General features: G+C 41.5%; 1 protein-coding gene across 1 annotated transcript in view; it reads right to left on the reverse strand.

The window, feature by feature from the left end:
- Positions 1-19,625, reverse strand: part of ADCY1 (adenylate cyclase 1) — a 222,668-nt gene that overhangs the window by 123,513 nt on the left and 79,530 nt on the right. The window contains exon 2 of the mRNA XM_054020915.1: positions 18,963-19,112. Within this exon, the coding sequence (XP_053876890.1) occupies positions 18,963-19,112 (150 nt within the window). The remainder of the gene's footprint in view (positions 1-18,962; positions 19,113-19,625) is intronic.

The following is a 19,625-nucleotide window of genomic DNA, read 5'->3' on the forward strand; positions in this document are numbered from 1 at the left end:
AATATATATATTTCTCAAAATAACTGCCCCCAAAACCTCAAACTATACCTTTTCTTTTTGTTTATGGTCTTTATATTCTAGCCACACAATAAATTTCACTAATATAATGAACAAATTCAGACTTTGGAATGTACAGTCTGTCTTCATCTTCTTCTCCTGGCTACTCTGATAATAGATCATTGTAACTATACGTATAGTATTGTTCAGATAAACAATTCCATTGCCGTAACAGATATTAGGAGAGCAAAATAGTATTTTGTTTTGCACACTGTTCAACACTGATTGAGAATACAAACTCTCACATCTTTAGTAAGTTATTGAATATGGTGACTTACTACTCTGATTGCACCAAAACAGATATTTCAAATACATTAAATTGATGGCAAAACTCCCGTTAACTTCAAGATGAACAGTATTTCACTCAATGTATTTTTGGAATTACCAGTACGGGGTGGTGTTATTGTATTAGGAAAATCTTTAATATTTTAGTACATTGGAACTATAACTTTCATCTCCTGCGTATCTGTATTTCCAAACTTAAATTGCCATTAACATAAGATTTTTGTACTTTATTACTTAAAAACTCAAATGGTTTATATAATCTTACATCTTGTACAGTACAAAGAATATATCTTACCATGTTCAGTTAATACTGAATTATGGTAATTTGTATTGCTTCTTATTAACCTATATTAAATTTACAAAATAAACTCATTAAAAAAACTGAACTTTAACTCACCCAAAAAAACCACCATGATGTACACTTGCCACATACACAGTCAAGGAAAGATTTCAACTTCCAGAGTTTAAGATTTCCTCGATTCTGTGATATTAGACTTTTGGAGATTATAAATTCCCTGATCTAGAACTATTCAACAGCCTGAAATCAGCCACTCTTATGTAAGGCCTCTTGAACCCAGTCAAACTTAACTCACTTGCATTCTTGACTGAATGACATGCTTAACTCAGATGTTTTTATTTAACTTCTTTTTCCAAACGTTCAATACTTTCTCAAACAAATTCCTTCTAAAGGTTCTATACTGATTTATAACAATTTAGGCAGCCCCCAAACAATAGCTTCCAACACAATATAAAATGCTATTATTTTTCTATGAAATTCTTTGTATCAGTGTCCATATGGAATATGGCTGTGACACATTTTTGAATCCTTTCAGCAATCTGTAAATCACTTATGAAACCAAACTCTCATCAGAACACCGGTCTCAAATCAGCAAATTCCATAATGTTCTTGGCCAACATTTCCCCTCTCCCTTCTGTTGCACACTGTGCTGTGGGATGATTGGTTACAACTGTCTACCCACAAACTGGCTGCTTTTCCGTTTATGCCCTTCATTTAAAATAATCTATTTCTAGTGCCCCCATGAATTCATAAAATACCATGAAATCTAGGTGTCAGTAGAACAATTAATAGTAGCAGAAACATCAGAGTCCGAGCATGGAACACCTTAGCTGCCCCCTCACTACGTCAGGTCATATTTTTAAGGATCATCAAAGGAGAAAAATATATTTAAGAAAAGGGACATCTCATTTGATAGTTTTGTAGATTACTTTATCAAGAAAGGAGGTGTCCTCCCTTATGCTCTAAAAAAAGGTAAGACAAACTGATCTTCAAGATAGGTCAGGATGTCCAAAAGGCCAAAGGCCTTCTATCTAGACTGCCCTTTCCTTACCTCTATTGAGTTTCACCTTGGGCTCCATTAGCAAAAATATCCCTGTGCTGTGGTGGAATCGTATATATCTCCAGTAGAATCCAGATATAGCATTCAGTTATAGTGAAACACTGCTTAGAATGAAGTAAAGTGAATTGCTGCAATGCATTCCAAAAAACTTTCAGACCTCTTATATAGCTCTCATTAAGAGAACATCTAAAGATGTATGCATAACAGTCTTATTCAGCAGCTACCTGCTGGAATTAAAAAAATATATGATTTTCTTGACACCTTCACAATTGCTAGAGTCCCTTGCATTTTCAAGAGGTAGAAACAGTTTGCATCACATCCATGGTGAAGGAACAGGAATATTTTACCAGTCCTTCTCCTGCAATAGTAAAACTCTTTATGTTGACAATTTGAGGGGAGAAGTTAATAGATATGTAGATTTTAAAGCACGAAGGGACCATTGGGAGTCTCACCTCCTGCATAATACAGGTCATAGAACCTCACTCAGTAATTTCTGCCTCAAGCCCATAACTTCTGTTTGAGTTCTAGATGTAATGAGTTATTTCACTATAAGGTTCCATTTCAGTTTTTATTTCTTTTTGAGAAAAAAGGTACTAATATCATTAATAAGAGAGCATCACAGTTCAATTTACTTTCATTTGGGAGCTCAGCATTTACTTTATCAACGGAAGCTCCTAAATGCACCCTAAATATTATCACTTGCTACACAATAATGCCTGCATAAGTTGCATGTCTGCATCAGTTTTAAGATAAATCACTGAGCAGCAGGCTCTCTGCTACCCCTACACTACATTGCATAGCTATTTTAATTCCTTCTAGAGCTAAACTACTGTAATGCCCTCACAGTAACTTTATGTAAACTTTACTGAGAGAGTCAAGATAGATGAGGCAATATCTTTTCTTACAACAGCTATATGTGTGAAACCGGACAATCACTACCCTCTTGAATGAACTCACACACAGAAAAGTGATAAAAAACAAAGACAACCCATCATCCATGGGTGAACACTTTTCACAAAGCGATCACTCCGTATCTGACCTCTCAGTCCTCATCCCCAAAGAAAACCTGTACAACACGTTTACAAGATAAGTCTGGGAACTTAAATTCATAACTGTGCTAGACACTAAAAGCCAGAGATACTAGTTTTATGGCCCATTTCAACAATTTGTAACACACCCTGTTGCCTGCTAACATTTAATTGCCCACTTCATTTTAAGTGGTAGCCTACAGCATATGTGAACACCTTATGCTTAACAATCTGTCCCAACTTGTATTTAGCTTAGACACTCTGGTTGCCCTCTCCATACCTGAAGAAGAGCTCTGTGAAGCTCAAAAGGTTGTCCCTTCCACCAACAGAAATTGGTCCAACAAAAGACATTACCTCGCCTATCTTGTCTCTCATATATCCTGGGCCAACATGACTACAGCACAGTGCAAACAAGTGAAGTTTACTATCATTCATTCTTGTAAGCTGTAAAACAAAGGCAGAAGACTTCATTTATACATTATTTTAAATTAAATTATGTTGTGAATATAGTGTTATTGTTATGTATTCCCTAAATAGTGTTAGAGGAAAGAACTACTATATTAAGATGACTTTGCTTTTTTTTTTTTTTTTTTAAAAAGGCCACTAGATGGCAATGTTTCAGAGCATTACTGTAATGTCTCAAAAGTTATGATAATTTGTTAGTGCTTTATTATTGAAATCATAATAGTTGAAGATCATTAGTGATGCTGTACTGCAATGCACGGGTTGTGAATATCAGAGAAGCTGGTGGCTCACTGGAGTGTTATGCTAGAAGATGGTCGGTTGTTAAAATGCAGATTTTACACCTAGCAGTTGATTTGTCATTTGAAGCTACCAGACGTAAATCTGACAATCAAGCTAAATGATAGCAGCATCAGCCTCACACAATCCTTCTTAGCACTCCCCAGGGAGACATTCCCACACCACTGAAACCTAATTGACAATGGCTATAAAATGATCAGTGGCCTATCCCAAAGCAGGTGTACTTTAGATGCAAGAGCAGTCCCCTCCTTAGGCCTGGTATGGTAGAGAACATTCTACACACATAGCATTGTTGATATGTAAGAGGCAGCTGGTGAATTTCTGACCTCATAATAGCAATTTCTAGTGGTAAAACCAACTTTTTAGTGAGTCTGCTGTTTTGTAACACATTATTAGCCGACAGAAACCTAAGCTGCAAGTTCCATGTCAATAAGAGGATCAGAGATCTGTTGGCAGGAAAAAGAAGAATCTTTACTAAGTCCACGGACTTAGTTTTTCTCTTGGAAACAAACAATATGAAATGAAACTACATTTACATAGCCAGCTAGATAGTGACATTACACAAAAAATGACATTGCTTGCCCCAGCCTCTCCGACACAGTAATGGCAGTAAAGAAATCTAGCAGGAGCTATACACAGAGTGCGTCACTTGTACTGAAACTCTGCTCATAATGAGATGGAATGAAAGCCCCACTTGACTGCATTTCAATGCACTGTTACTCTGTTGAGTCCAAGTTTCACTCTGCTACAAATTGGTGCCACCCTGATAATCTCCTTGAAATGACGCAATCAACACTTACCAGCTTGGTGTGGAATGCTGTATTTCACCTCCCTTTCCTCCTCTGTTCCCAAAGAGAAGAGTAAATGGGAGGAAGAAAAAAGAAGGCATAACTAAGCAGCAAGGAGTGTGGGAGAAGAGAGGCTGTTAATATTTCTACAGTGGCTACCAACAGGGAATGCAAAGTAAATGGAACAGCATAACTGCTGCTGTTTCCTACTACAGATTAAGGCTACATCTACACTACAGGGGGGAGTCGATTTAAGATACGCAAATTCAGCTACGTGAATAGCGTAGCTGAATTCGACGTATCGCAGCCGACTTACCCCGCTGTGAGGACGGCGGCAAAATCGACCTCTGCGGCTTCCTGTCGACGGCGCTTACTCCCACCTCCGCTGGTGGAATAAGAGCGTCGATTCGGGGATCGATTGTTGCGTCCCGACGCGACGCGATAAATTGATCCCCGAGAGGTCAATTTCTACCCGCCGATTCAGGCGGGTAGTGTAGACCTAGCCTTAGATAAGGTCTTCTCTCCCCACAAACCTATCAGTGCCATATCATCTGCAAAGAGTGAATTGAGTTCCTAGTATTGCTATTGGGATGAGGAAGAAAAGCACTTGTACCCTCTCCCTGTTATAAAGAAAACCCTGCTTATATTGATGGGAGAGTTTTCAGACAAGAAAAAGACATTTCCCAGTAGGAGGTTTTCACTGTTCCTATTTTATGACAACCGAGAACTTCAGCCAAATTAGAGAGGGGTGAAACTGTGCATCCAGGGAGTAGTGCCCTGGGAGGAGAGGAGTTATCATAAGATAGATATTCTTACCAGACAGTGTGTGTCAGGGCCCTGACAAAGTCCGTCAACCCCAACACTATGCCAGGATGTTCAATAATTATGGAAACAGTGTTACTTAAATCCTGCATTTTCATACAGTCCTTATATCAGTGTTCTCCTCCCAAGGACAGAATGACTGAGGCAATGTGGTAAGCTTTCACATTTACCACAAACTGTACATGTCACTCTTGTTCATGTCATTGCTCAGTAAACATTTTACTTTATTCAAAGAGTTTAAGGGTCTAGGAGTATCGATGACATCAGCTGTTCAGAGAAATACCTGGGAAGCTTAGAAGGCCCCTTCAAGGCAAGGGTTCAAACTCATTTAAGTTTGAAGCTGACATAGTCTATCAGTAAATGTTTGTTAGAAGTTTTTAAATTAAAGGTGTGAAAACATATACTAATTAAGAAGTGTTATTGTCTTACAGTCCCCACATTAAGGGCCACACTCCTTCCTTTTTTTGGTCGAGTGGGAAGCACATGTGTAAGTCCCTGAGGGTATATTATGGACTGTAAGGCACTCTCATACTCTGCTAATGTGTGTGTGGGGGGGGAGGGGTGTCACATAAGTACCTAAGTTACATAAATACCACCCACTTACATAACTTCAAATCTTCATGTTTGTGTTCTCTATGGCGAACTAAGAATATTCTGTGCACCTCCTATTTCCACTGAAATCAATGGTAAAACTCTCAGTGAGTTTAATAGAAGCAGGATCAGACCCACCGAGTTCGTGTGTTTGCATTTTAGATTAATTATCCAGCCATATCAGCAGTACTGTCCAAATCCTGCTACACGTGCTAAACAGATGTAGAAAAACAAGTGAGATATTAAAAGCACAGCTTGAAAAGCTGCTTTACTTTACACAGGGCTGGTCTTGTTCAAATAAATAAATGAAACTATCAGAAGGAACGTCGGTTACGTGCTACCATAATTCTTAATCAGGCAAGTACCTGGAGATGTGTGTGCTAGTGGCTGCTAAACACTGAAGTGTTCCATGGTCATGGCATTGTAAATCTGATCCTCACTTGATAATCGCAGCATTCTATTGTCATTATGAAGTTGACAATAATACTGTCATTCTGATCCCTTCTCATTGCTGCTGCTAAGGTGATGGCATTATAAACGGCATCTTCACCGACACTGCTCATTTTCAAGAGAAATGGTAAAGCAGATGGCACTTCACACATAGTGCAGCACAGAACAGAGACGTTTCCTCTCTTGCTTAAGGATCTCTTGATTTCCAACCTTGAACCATGCCTTTGTTGTTAGTCTCACCAAGCTAATATTAAACCTCCAAGTAAACACCCTTAGTCCGCTCTCACTCTCAGGGAGTGATAAGTCCTTTATGCATATGATCTCTCCACCATCTGGGACAACTGCCCTAACTTTCTACATCTATCTGAATGCTAAGAATTATAATACGTGGAGACATTACAACATTAATGTGAGTTAGGGGAGGGTGAAGGTGTGGAGGGAAGAATCAGACTTCATCTCTACAGGTTAAAATAAACACATATTTAGAGGCGAGGCACCTCACCACAACACATCGTGGGATAGAAGGAGTCGTTTTGATAATTCTGTCCAAACGTACAGAAAAAAATAAGTATGTATGAAAACCTTGATCTGTAGATTCTTAATAGTGGTAGAGCAAGTGGGCATGCCATAGGCAGATTTATCTTTAACTCAGCAGAGAGAAGCATTGTGACTGATCATGCTATCACTGATCTAGACTTCAGGAAAATAAAAATACACTAAACTCCTAGTTTTGAAAATCTTGATCTTAAAGTTAGGCTCCTAAATCAATATTTAGGAACCCAAATAAGTGGTCAGATTTTCAGAAGTGTTGAGCACCCAACAACTCCTTCTTGAAAAATCTTGCTCTAATAGTCAAACCACAAGCACACTTATACCTATGCAATCAGAATCTCATTACAAAACTAAAAACCAGAAAAATCGCTCTAGACTACCCAAAAACCAATCTGGGGATCAAATTTGGGAGTAAAACCATAAATAACTCAAGGCACAGAAAACCAATTGATATGTTTCTGAACAAATGATACAGCTCTAGTAACACTTGTCACTGGCTATTTGTCCATGTTATCTCTACAATGGAAAGCAAAGCAATCCTAACCATACAGTCTGCCCAAAAAATAAAAATAAAAATGATTGCAACTTAAAGAGAAAAAAAAAAAAGGAAGGAAAACAGCCTGGAATAAACTAAGGAAGCTGTAAGGGAACTCACCAATTTTAAGCAATCAGATTCACTTGATGCTAATCTACACTTACCATGTACAATAGAGATTTTCCAATCAATACTAAGACAGAAAAAGAAATGAGACCACATAGGAAAATTAGCACAAATCAAAAGATGTACTAGATACCTGTTTCTTCTGTGAAATCTGAAGGAATCTGGAAATCTAAACGGAATAAAAAAATATTCCCCACTCCAAAATGATAAAATCCAAACAAAATACTCCTATACAGCATACAAAATGCATTATATTACAAGAAAAGGGGACAGGTTACTACATAGTCTGGTATCTTACCAGCAGAGGTGTGGTCTGCTAGCTTAGGACACATGTAGGGCAAAACATACATTTGGACCGTATGCTGTCCTATTTTAGATCCAAGCAAAGCGCACCTGGCAGAATACACATAGCTTGCTGAAATAAGGGCAGGATTCATTTCCTGCAATGCCCTCTGATATAGCATTAAACACAAGTAGGGCCCAATTTTCAGTTGATGTAAATTGCTGTTGTCCTACTGGCCTCTGTGGAGCTATACCAATTTATAGCACCTGAAGACAGCCCATGATATTTTAAAGAAAGAGATGAGAGCATACGTTAACTTGCACTACAGAGCTGGTTGGCTTTTAAGATGAAGGTATGGGTGAACACATTTGTAGGGACATCAGTGAGGAGGAGGAAGATTTGATTTAGCAACATGCAGGAGGTACAGCCCTATAAGAGTATTCAGGATATCAGTCTTCTACTGCTGAAATAAGAACAACAGTCTAACCACACATTCATAAGTATGTACAGTTTTGCACAGTGGTTTGTTAGTCTCCTCCCCACCCCCGAGGCAACTAACTGAAACACACTACAAATGCTTTGTTGACTTGAAACTGTCTCCCTGTATTTCCATCCTACAAAGAACCCAGCTCACATCCATGAACGCGTGAGAATGCACGCACAAGTTTACATTAGAAAACAGTGCTTTAGACTTAAAAGCCAACCTTGACAAAATGCCTTCTCAAGTATCTGCTTTCTCATTTAACTTCAGTGTCATATGTTCTGACTTTCTAGAGTTCTGATTATGATTATTTACAAGGTATTATCTACTGAAAGCAATATGGTAACCTAGCCTTAACTATGTAACAACAAGCTTTATAGCCTGGATCCACAAAGGTACTTAGGTATTTAAGTACTGTTTGTAGGTGCCATTGAGATCCACAAAACTCCCACCTGGCTACCATCTAACCCTGTAGACACCTAATCACTGGGTGATGGGATATTCCTCAATCTCACCTATTGAAGTTGTTCCACTTTAATCAAATAATTGAATAATTAAATATTAATTGGGCCAAGGAACAAGTGAGAATGACTCTATAGCCCAGTAGTTAGGGTATTCACCTGGGAGGTGGAGGATCCCTGTTCAAATCCCTTCTCTATATCAGGCAGAGGGGGACTTGAACTGGTGGTTTCCCACATTCCAGGTGAGTGCTGTAACCACTGGGCTAAATGTTATAAGGAAGGGCATCCTCCTCCCCCCTCCACTTTGTGCATTTAGGTGGCCTCTGAGCATGTCCACTGGATCGGATCCCACATGCAACATAGGCAGAGAAGCATCTATCTTCCCCTGGTTTGTGGATCACTAGAAGACACAGGTACCTCCCTACAGCATGGACTTGGGTGCCTAGCTCCATGAGGGGCTCCCCTCTCATCAGCATCTTTTATTGGCTAGCTTAGGTGGCTCCCCACCTAGCGTGCTGGCTTTATGGATCACATTCTAAGGCACCTATCTCTCGCTGTTCACTGTATAGGAGCCTAGATGCCGGATTCAGACTTTGTGAATCAAAGCGTTGTTCCTGTGGCTTTCTAGGTTTCTAAGTTAAACCCTTTGCGCATCTGGCACCAGGTGTTTGTGTCTTTATCCTTACTCCCTTATCCTCTTTCATGGAAAACAATGAGGTATCAAACAAGCAAAAACAAAATCACCACCACCACCAGAGGCAACACATGGCGTTACATGCCCCCCTAGATTTCTTGAGCCGCTTCCAGGGCCAGTTCCAGCTTTTTTGCCGCCCCAAGCAGCGAAGAAAAAAAAGAAAAGAAAAACCCGATTGCGCTGCCGACGAAGTGCCGAGGAAGAGAGGGAGTGAAGGACCTGCCACCAAATTGCCGCCGAAGATCCGGACGTGCCGCCCCAATAATAGACGGAGTGCTGCCCCTTTCTATTGGACGCCCCAGGCACCTGTTTCATTCGCTGGTGCCTGGAGCCAGCCCTGGCCGCTTCTCGCTGGGAAGCCCAGCAGGAGGCAGCCACTCCCCCGGTGGCAGCACTCACCATGTGTCCATGCAGTGTGGGGAGAGAAACTCCTGGGGGAATTCTGCGCCACTACGTACGCACAGAATTCATGTGCCATGCAGAATTTTTCTTCTCAGCAGAAAACAGATTCTGCTGAGAAGTGCAGCAGTTACACCTTTCATTCTACAGGGGCCACTGTGGCATCAGAACAGAGAGCAGCTGCTCCTAGGCAGGAGCAGCCCCAGCTGTGGATAGGGAAGAGAAGAGGCTGTGTTCCTCACAGTGCCCTGCCTGTGGGGCCAGGTCAGGAGGCCTGGGATATAGAGGCACATGGGGCTGCTGTGTGGTCACAAATTGGGATTCAGAAGGGCTAATGGGGGGGACAGACTGGGGCTGAATGGGATGGGGCTGCAGGGACAAATGGGGATGGAGAGGGACACGGCTGAGTGGGGGTGCAGGGCCACATGGGGGAGGGAGGCTGGGTGAATGGGGATGCAGTGACACTGGGGATAGGGGCAGATGTGCCTGACTGAATGAGAGAGGCTACGGGTCAGCCCGGTCTGCCTGGGGAAGGCTCCCTAACAATCTCCCTTCACCCCCTCCCTCCCAAAAAACCCTGTTCCATACTTCTCCCATCCACACCCAACAACCCTCCAAATTCACATCCAGGCTCCTTCCCAGCAATTACTTCCTTCTCCCTCAGCTCCTCCATTACCCCTGATTCCCCCAAGCCTTTGCACTGCTTCTGAGGGGTCTGGGAAATACGTTTCTGTATTGTCGTTTAAATGAATTATTACACAAAGTTCTATATTAATATGTCTAGTAAGGAACCTATTTGTCAAAAAACATTTCCTGACTCTTTTTTGATCCTGAATCATACTTGCTGACAGCTATTTTGAAATCAATTACTAAAATAATTGAAACTGGCATGATTATATTGCGTCATTTTGAAAAATAAAATATGCAACATTTTGCAGAATTTTAAGATATTCTGCGCAGAATTTTAAATTTTTTGGCACAGAATCCCACCAGGAGTAGAGGGAGGAAGCAGCAGGGTGGCTGGCTGAAGCCTGAGCTCCTCCCCACTGTTACATGGGGCTCCTTCTCCTTCCCTGTTTCTGAAATCCCAGCACTTCCCACTGCCTGCTTTGCAGACCCCCTGCTGAACTAAGTCAGGGGGTATTTTCAAGATTGGGAACAGGAGCTGTGATGTGATGCTCAGTGCCAGGCCCCATCCAGCCCAAGAGCTCCAGGGGTGAGTGAGGGGTCCTGTCTGGAGGGGGACCCTGCTGCTGCCACTGGGGGAGCATTGAAACAGCAGCAGGCTCCTATGTGCCTATCAAGGAGAAGGTGATTTGGGGGTGTCATATTCCCTGCTCCAACAAAAAGTGACTGATAATTCTCCAACTTCTTGTTAACTGAGATGATCCAAACCCAAGCACCATCCCACCCCGGCGCCACCCACTGTGACGGCGCAATGGGGACTGTGCATCCCAACTGTGTTGCCCCTTTTGTTGGTCTTGTTTTGAACACTTGCTAAATTGATCGAGAATAGTTCAGGCCGGGAGGGTGGGCCACCACAGGACACAGAGCAGGAGGAGGTAGTTCCTAGTGTATGTTGACTACAGACATATCAAGTTTCAGGGGGGTGGTGGCAGAGGCAACACATGGGGCGCTCACATGCCCCTACAGAACCTTTCAATTGTGCTGCTTCCCCTCCTCCCCCGCCACTATCCACCGTTATGTGTTACTTCTGTACCACCACTGCAATCCTTTATATGTTTCATTGAGGGTTTTCTAAAAGAGAACACATTTGAAAGTTTCCAGGAACAATATTATGTTTATCACTGAATCCCCCGTAGCTGCTGAAGTTTCAACAGTTTTTAGAATGCTACAAAATGGAAAATTTGAATTTAACTGTTTTTGTTCATCTCTTCAACCTACAATGAGCAAGGGAAGGTTCCATTAGGATAATTAAGAGCTCATTTCATTTTAGTTGCCTTAAATATTTCGACACATCTATGAGAAAGATATACTGGAATGAGGAATAGTTCAAAACCTCTCTCCTACATTATATCAATTATTAATAACGAGAGCCTGCCCTGTGAAACTGGGAAGAAGTTAATAGAGACATTAGCTTAACTGAGACTTGTGCCTGGGAACCAGAGATCAGGTACTGTATTTTATAGGCTTTAAAATCTGTTTACTTGGCATAGCTCTGAGACCTTGTGCCAGATAATGGAAATGGCTGAAAGCTGATTTTGTTGTTTAAATGTCAGTGTGCTATTGGGGTGGAATTAAACGGTAAGTGCCAGTGTTAAAGTGCCTGATACGACAGCAGGTATGAGTAATCTTCTTTTATGAATTTCTTAAGTTTTCTGTATTTTTAATAGGATATAATGATTTTATAATTATTTTGTAATGTATAAAAAAATCTTAGAATGCAAGTACAATTACATTACAATTAACGTGTCGCTAATACAGTTTACAGACCTATACTCTACAAGATGCCTTAGGTGGGGTTTTTGTTTTGTTTTGCACTTCTAGATACCAATGCTACATGAAAACCCCACCTTCTGCCATTAGACACATTCAGCTAATTGAGACATTTCTCTGCCTACTAACAGGTCCCCAGTGACCACATTCTACTGTAAAATGAATGCGGGTACTAATTCAGCCACGTGCCCCTTCCACTGCAGGTTGCAGAGAGGAACAAAATGGGGTAGGATAGCCAAACCTGCAGAGGGAGGGAGCATCAACCTAAGGCCCCACTCCTGCAAACACTTATGCTCATGCTTAACTTTAGTACCGTGAGTAGCCTTGGGATTTACTTGGATTTACCTGGTACTTAAAGTTAAGCATGGGAATAAGTGTTTGCAAGAGCGGGGCCTAAGGGATGGATTACACAGGAGTGGGGCCGAAGGGATCTTTGTAATTACTGCTGTGTTGACCAGCAATCACTCCCCCTCTACACCTTCTACTTTGGAAAGGGGAAGGGAGGCAAGGAGTAGGGCAATGTGGTGGACACAGCCAACAGTCTGCCTGAGATGAAAATAAGATAAGCATTTAAATGGTCAACTGGAGTGGAGAATGGGGATGTTCAAACCTTTGGTGCTTGTTATTGCTTGGCGAGGGACTTTTTCCCCCTGAAAGCCTGGGTTAGCAGGGCCTCTCAGCACATCAGTTTACAATGCAAGGGCTCTTTTCAAAATGGACAATGGTAAAACCCAACTTAAAATAAAAGAAACAGATTTTTCAGAAAACTGCAAGCTACAGCAAAAACTTCAGTGAGAGCCTGCAATTGTGAACATCATTTTCTCCTCTCCCTGATGCTAAGGAAGGGTGTTCGGTTTTCATGGACGCAGGGATTTTAAGGCCAGAAGGGACTATTAGGGTTATCTGTTCTGACATCCTGCATAAAATGGACCATAGAACCTCACCCAAGGATGCCTGCATCAAGTCCATAATTACTGGTTGATCTAGACTCAGAGTATAGCTTTTAGACATAGACACTGTTTTACTTTTTTGGAGGGAGGATTGTACTGTGTATGTCTCAGTGATATATTTAGGCTTCAATTCTGCACGGCCATGTATACAATGTTGCAATTATAAATTCAAGTCACAAAGCACTAAGAAGGACAGGAAGTGTCGGGGAAACCAATTATGCATTAACGAGAGCACAGCTGGCAAGTTACGCTTGCCTAACTGCAAGAGTAAGGCATAAGGGAAACAAAAAGCTCAGCACATACTACCATGATACAGAACATAGCCCAATCCTGCAAACACTTTTATATATGTACAGTTGTATGCACATGAATCATCCCCTTCCACTCAATAGGAACACTTACACATGTAAAGTTACACAGAGGTGTGTTCGCAGGATCTGGGTAAATGGGTACTTAAAGCCACCTTTCCTCAGACACACTCATACTCCATCTGTACCAAACCTCATTTTTTAATCCTGTTCACTTGCAAGTTGATTGCTCCTATTCCTTGCTGCCCAGAATAACATTATTAAGGGCCTGTCAACAGGACAAGTCATTGCACAGCACATCGGGTGTGACTCTACCATGCACCAGCTTGCCACACAATAGTGTCATCCCGTGTAGACACTGCCACAGCGCATTGTAGCAGTGGCCATACGGGATGCTGTTACTGCCTAGCAAACTGGTGTTCTATAGATTCACACCCTGGTTTGCTGTACTGTAATCTGCGGTGTAGACACGTCCTAAGAGTCAAACCTGGACCTCTCCACAGCAAAGTAGAGACTTAACCCGAGACCACTAGGTAGGGCTAGAAATCTTTTTTAATACAATAGTCTACATGAATTAAACACAAAGATGTAGTGGACACATGGAGGGGTTAAGAGGGATTATGTAGAGTGGTGGGAGATTGTCACTGAACTAGAGAAAAATCCTGAGCCCAACTTGCCCTCATTGACATTAATGATAAAACCCTCTATGATATTGGGACTGGTCCCTGTGACTCAGCAAAAAGTCAGACTTTTTCACCTTTTTTGGTGAAAACAAAAAGGCACTTTCACAGGTTGTTAATGCTGCAGAAAGTACATCATTTGGCTGGTGGAAGTGATGACACTTTCACCCTGGATCAAACTCAGGAATATGTTGCCAATAAAAAACACATTGGCAAGTGAATACCCAATAAACAAGCACTGCTAATATCACACAACTCTAACATGGTGGTGGGGGGTTAGTTGTGTCTTTACAATCTGCCCATGGTAAGGAACAGCAGGTAGCTGCCCCACCCCAAATGCAGACCAGGAAGGGAATTATTACTCACCAAGTCACAATTCCCTCCCTGGTTCCCCCTTTGTTCTCTGCACTGGCCAAGATTCCACTCACTCCCCACCAACCTGCAATGGAGGGGAAGTAGCAGCTCCAGAAAGCTGCTCTTCCCGCTGTGCTGTGACTTCCAATGCAAGTAGCTAATGCCGTGTAGGGGAAGGGAGCTCCTTGCACAAGAGGCAGGTGACAATCCCCACCTAAATTAATCTTTTCCTGCTTTCTTGATTGTAGAGCAGAGAATATGAGTAAAACAGAGAGAGAAGAAAAATGCAGGTATTTTGGTTGCAATTACACATTCCGGGTCCAAACCCTACTCCTTTGGGAGTTTGGCCATTCATTTCAGTAGCAGCAGGATGGAGCTCACAATATTTACATTAAGAGGCTTGCTCTAGAAAGGATGGTATTGCTGCTGAGATTTATGAATAACAGGAGCAGCATGCTTTTCCCAAGAGGCTGATCACAGTTCTTCTCTTATGCGCACAGTCTCTGTTGGCCCAGAGCCTTGGATTCAGTGGTTGCTTTTGAACCTTAGCCTCCCATCTGGCAGCATAATGAATGCATGCTGCCATGCCAATGAGATAATTTATCTGTCTTAACTGCACGCAGCAAAAAAGTTGTAAATGCTAAATTAATTTTTTTTAAATCACCCTGCTTCAAATGCCTTCTTGCATGCTCCTACTACAGGGGATGCTGACTTTCTGAACATGGTGTATACAAAAAAAGAGAGATCTTAGCTTTCGCCATTATAAACAGATTTACCACAATTACCATGTGTATCTGCTACTACAGATGTAGTAGCAGGAGGAAATCTCACAGAGGAGGAAATCCACAGAGGAGGAAATGTCCCTTGCAGGTAGATACAGCTGCAGCTCTGTCTTCACAAAGTCACCATTTTAAGTCTAAAAGATTGTGTGTGTTCAAAAGTCAACAGGGGTCTGTTTTTGCTGTTTCATTAATTACATGCATAGAAACATCAAGGAAAGGGTTTTAACATTTTGGTTTGAAATTCTTAATGTAAAAAGGCTACAGTATTTGGGTCAGGGCATTTACATTAGAACAAAATTGGATTAAAAGTATCAGTACTTTTCTTTTTTTACATTTAATATTTGTAATTCTCCAAATGACGGTACCAGGATGCTTATACATGCCCAAGTAGTTCACTAATGTCATTTTATCCCCACCTCTCCACTTTTCAACAGCCCTAGAGTTCTCAGTGGAACTAAATCGCATGATAGGTAGGCCTCAGAGTGTTATCAACTGGAAACTTGGCTACATTAGGCCATAATGGACTGATAAGAGTATGGTAGCTTGTAATCAGGTCTTGGTGGGGTTTTGGAGGGAGGGAGTTGGGGTCCCCCCCCACTGTTTTAAAAGTGTTGTTATTTAGTTTGTGTGGAAGTCACCAAAAGTTGTTTGAAGGTACTGTATATTGGTAAATGAGTGCTTTTCACACTGCATATTGTACTGCATAAAGTAATTTCTGCCAATGTATTAAAGTGAAGAATGTAAGCTACTAAGTGTACTGGTGTACTTGCTTATTCAATTAGAAAAATGTTTATCACGTGTATCTTACTTTTAAAATTGTGCAAAGTGCCTCTCTTTTGTCTATTGTTTTTGGGGAGGTGTTTGCTTCTTTGATTTTTTACAGATAGTTATCAAAGACACATATAAAATAACTAGAGATGGGCAAAACAAACGGTGCTTTGGTTTGAGAACACAGAAATAGATTTTCAAAATGTGATCTAGATTAAATTACTATAAGGTGGGTGGCACAAGTAGTTGAAAGACTGTACTCAAAGAGTTGTTATCAGTGGTTCACTATCAAACTGGGAGGCCGTATCTAGTGGGGTCTCACAGAGGCCATACTCCGCTATCCATAGATGTACCATGCGGTGTGTCCGGTACTATTCAATAGTTTCATTAATAACTTGGATAATGGACTAAAGACTATGTTTATAAAACCTGTGGATGATCCCAAGCTCGGAGGGGTTGCTAGTACTTTGGAGAATAGGATTAGAATTGAAAACAGCTTTGCAAAAAAGGAAAATTGATCTGAAATCAATTAAATGAAATTCAATAAAAACGATTGCAAGGTACTTCACTTAGGAAAGAACAATCAAATGCACAGCTACAAAATGGAGAATAACTGGCTAGATGGTAGTACTGCTGGAGGTTATAATGGACCACAAGTTGAATATGAGTCAACAAAGTGATGAATTTGCAAAAAGGCTGATATCATTCTGGGATGTATTAACAGCAGTGTCATATGTAAGAGATGAGAGGTAATTGTCCCACTCTACTCAGCAGTGGTAACACCTCAGATGAAGTGCTGTGTCCAATTTTGGGCACCACACTTTAGGAAAGATGTGGACAAATTGGAGAGAGTTCAGAGGAGAAAAACAAAAATGACAAAAACGTTTAGAAACCCTGTCCTATGAGTAGTGCTCTACTAATTTCACGGCCATGAAAAATATGTCACAAACTGTGAAATAAGCCCTTCCGTGAAATCCAATCTCTCCCTGCTGCTAGGAGTGCCCCAGCCACGGGGCTCCTGGCTCTGGCTGGGCTGTGGAGGGACAGGACTTGTCCAACCCCTGCACAACCGCTTTCAATGGGAGCTCAGACCCACCTTCGGATGCCTTCCTCTGCTGCAGTATGCTCCGAGACTGGACAGCAGCCCCAGAGGTTCCTGCAGCTGGAGGAGGCTTCTGGAGGTGGGTCTGATCTTCCCCTGCTGCTAGGAGCGCCCCAGCCAGGGGGCTCCTAGCTCTGGCTGGGCTGGGGAGGAACAGGACTTGTCCACCCCTGCACAGCCGCTCTTCGGGGGAGCTCAGACCACCACCAGGAACCTCCTCCTGTTGCAGGAAGCTCCACGGTTGCTGCCTTCAGAGTCCAGCTTTGAAGGCAGCACAGAAGTGAGGGTGGCAATCCTGTGATCCCTCTACAACAGGTATGTGACCGCTCCATGATCCCCTTTTGGATCTGGACCCCCACGGTTACAAAACTATGACATTTCAGATTGAAACACCTGAAAACATGAAATTTACCAAATTTTCAAATCCTATGGCCGTGAAATTAGCCATAATGGACCGTGAATTTGGTAGGGCCCTACCTATCAAGAAAACACTAAAATAAAAAAAATAAAAAATGGATATGTTTAGTCCTAAGAAAAGAAGACTGACATAGGGCCTGATAACAAATCTTTAAATATGCTAAGGACTGTTATAAAAATGTTGGTGATCAGTTGTTCTCCATGTCCACTGAAAGAAGGACAAGAAGTAATTGGCTTAATCTTCAGCAAGAGAAATTTATGCTTGATATTAGCAAACACTTTCTAACTATAAGGGTAATTAAACTCTGGAATAGGCTTTCAGGGGAGGCTGTGGAATCCCCATCATTGGAAGTTTTTCAGAATGGGTTGGGGAAACATTTGTCAGGGATGGTCTAGGTGTACTTGATACTGCCTGAGCACAGGGGGATGGACTAGATGACCTTGGGGAAGGGATAGCTCAGTGGTTTGAGCATTGGCCTGCTAAACCCAGGGTTGAGTTCAATCCTTGAGGGGACCACTTAGGAATCTGGGGCAAAATGGGTACTTGGTCCTCCTAGTGAAGGCAGGGGGCTGGACTCTATGAGATGGGATACCTCGAGGTCCCTTACAGCCCTACATTTCAATGATCTATGGTCCCTGTTTTGGACTGTGTTACAAAAAGAGATAGACAATGATAGGGTTGGGGGAAGACCTGATTTTGGAAAAATCTCACCAGAACCAAAGCTAAGAGCAAGTAGTGACTTGGATCCAAGTCCCATTTTACCCAACTACCCAAAGTTGTTTAAAAAAAAGGCCCTACATATTCATCATAGACTATGAACAGTATACCACAATGAAGACCTGATCCAAACTCCACTGAAGTCAATAGAAAGACTGACTGGGATTCAGCGGGATTTGGATCAGGCCTCAAGAGAGTGATAATGAGTTTTGCTGCAGTGATTTTCCTTATCATACCTTATTTCTGTGTCAGTGTGGAAGGCTAATTGCTGTAGTTTTAAATGAAATATACTAAAAACAGTACTATTTTTAAATGAGTGGAGGGATGGATTGTGGTTCAAACTGTTTGGCTGCAACACTGGAGTCTGTTCTCCCTGTAAACTGTGTTTTTACCATAATTCTCATTAATATTTACGGGAGGTGCAGACATACACCTAGGCGAAGAGAAATTTGTACAGGATGTCTAAAATCCACCTTACATTTCACATGCAAATAAAAATATGATTTCTATATTGTCTAAAATGTTACCTTTCTCCCCAGCCTAGAAATTTTCCACTTTAGTGCTTGAGCTAATGCTAACTATGTGGATGCTCCTGCATGTTATGTTTTTGTGGCAGATCAAGAGTAAAATGCAAAGCAGAGAAACTCCCCTGGCAATAAGGTAATTAAAGACCTTTCCTCATGAATTAGTCTCTCAACTTACAGTACATGTATCTATAATGATACCAAAGAAAGAAGAGCACTTTTAAACTGACCTGTTTTTCATTTTCATCCTCCAGCTTTAGCCTGTCTTCTATGCAGTTCCTGGCTTGAAGGAATGCCTTCCTCTGAGCCCTTTCCGTCAAAATCCTCACAAAGACCCCATACAAATTTACACTGACAAACAGGATAGCATTGGCCATGAGCTGTAAGGGAAGAAGAAGAAGAAGAAGAGAAATTTTTTTTTAATATACAGATTTTTTTCATATTACTACTCATGAATGAAAAAGTGACTATTTAAAATCTGGCCCTATAGACTACGTTGGTGAAACACTGTCCTATATTACAACAGTGTAGAAGCAATGATACCAGCAAGCATATATCACAGTCTACAACTTTTAATTTGCTAAAGGTAACTTTTCTTAAGGTGACCAGTGGCTTATTATTATTTTTGTTCATCATTAGGTCTTTCATTAAGTCATTGGCAAATCTGTCTATGTACCAATATGACCCTTACCACCATCACCTCACAAATCAATAACAGATTTTAGCCTCACATCATCACTGTGAGGTAGGGAAGTATTATGCCCATTTTACAGATGGGGAACTGAGGCACAGAGAGATTAACTGGGTTGCTCACAATCACACAGGAAATCTGTGATTGAGCCAAGAATTGAACCCAGTTATCCTAAGTCCCTCTTCAGTAACTCAACCACTAG

This window comes from Malaclemys terrapin, chromosome 2 (assembly GCF_027887155.1).
Source record: "Malaclemys terrapin pileata isolate rMalTer1 chromosome 2, rMalTer1.hap1, whole genome shotgun sequence".
Taxonomy (NCBI): domain Eukaryota; kingdom Metazoa; phylum Chordata; order Testudines; family Emydidae; genus Malaclemys; species Malaclemys terrapin.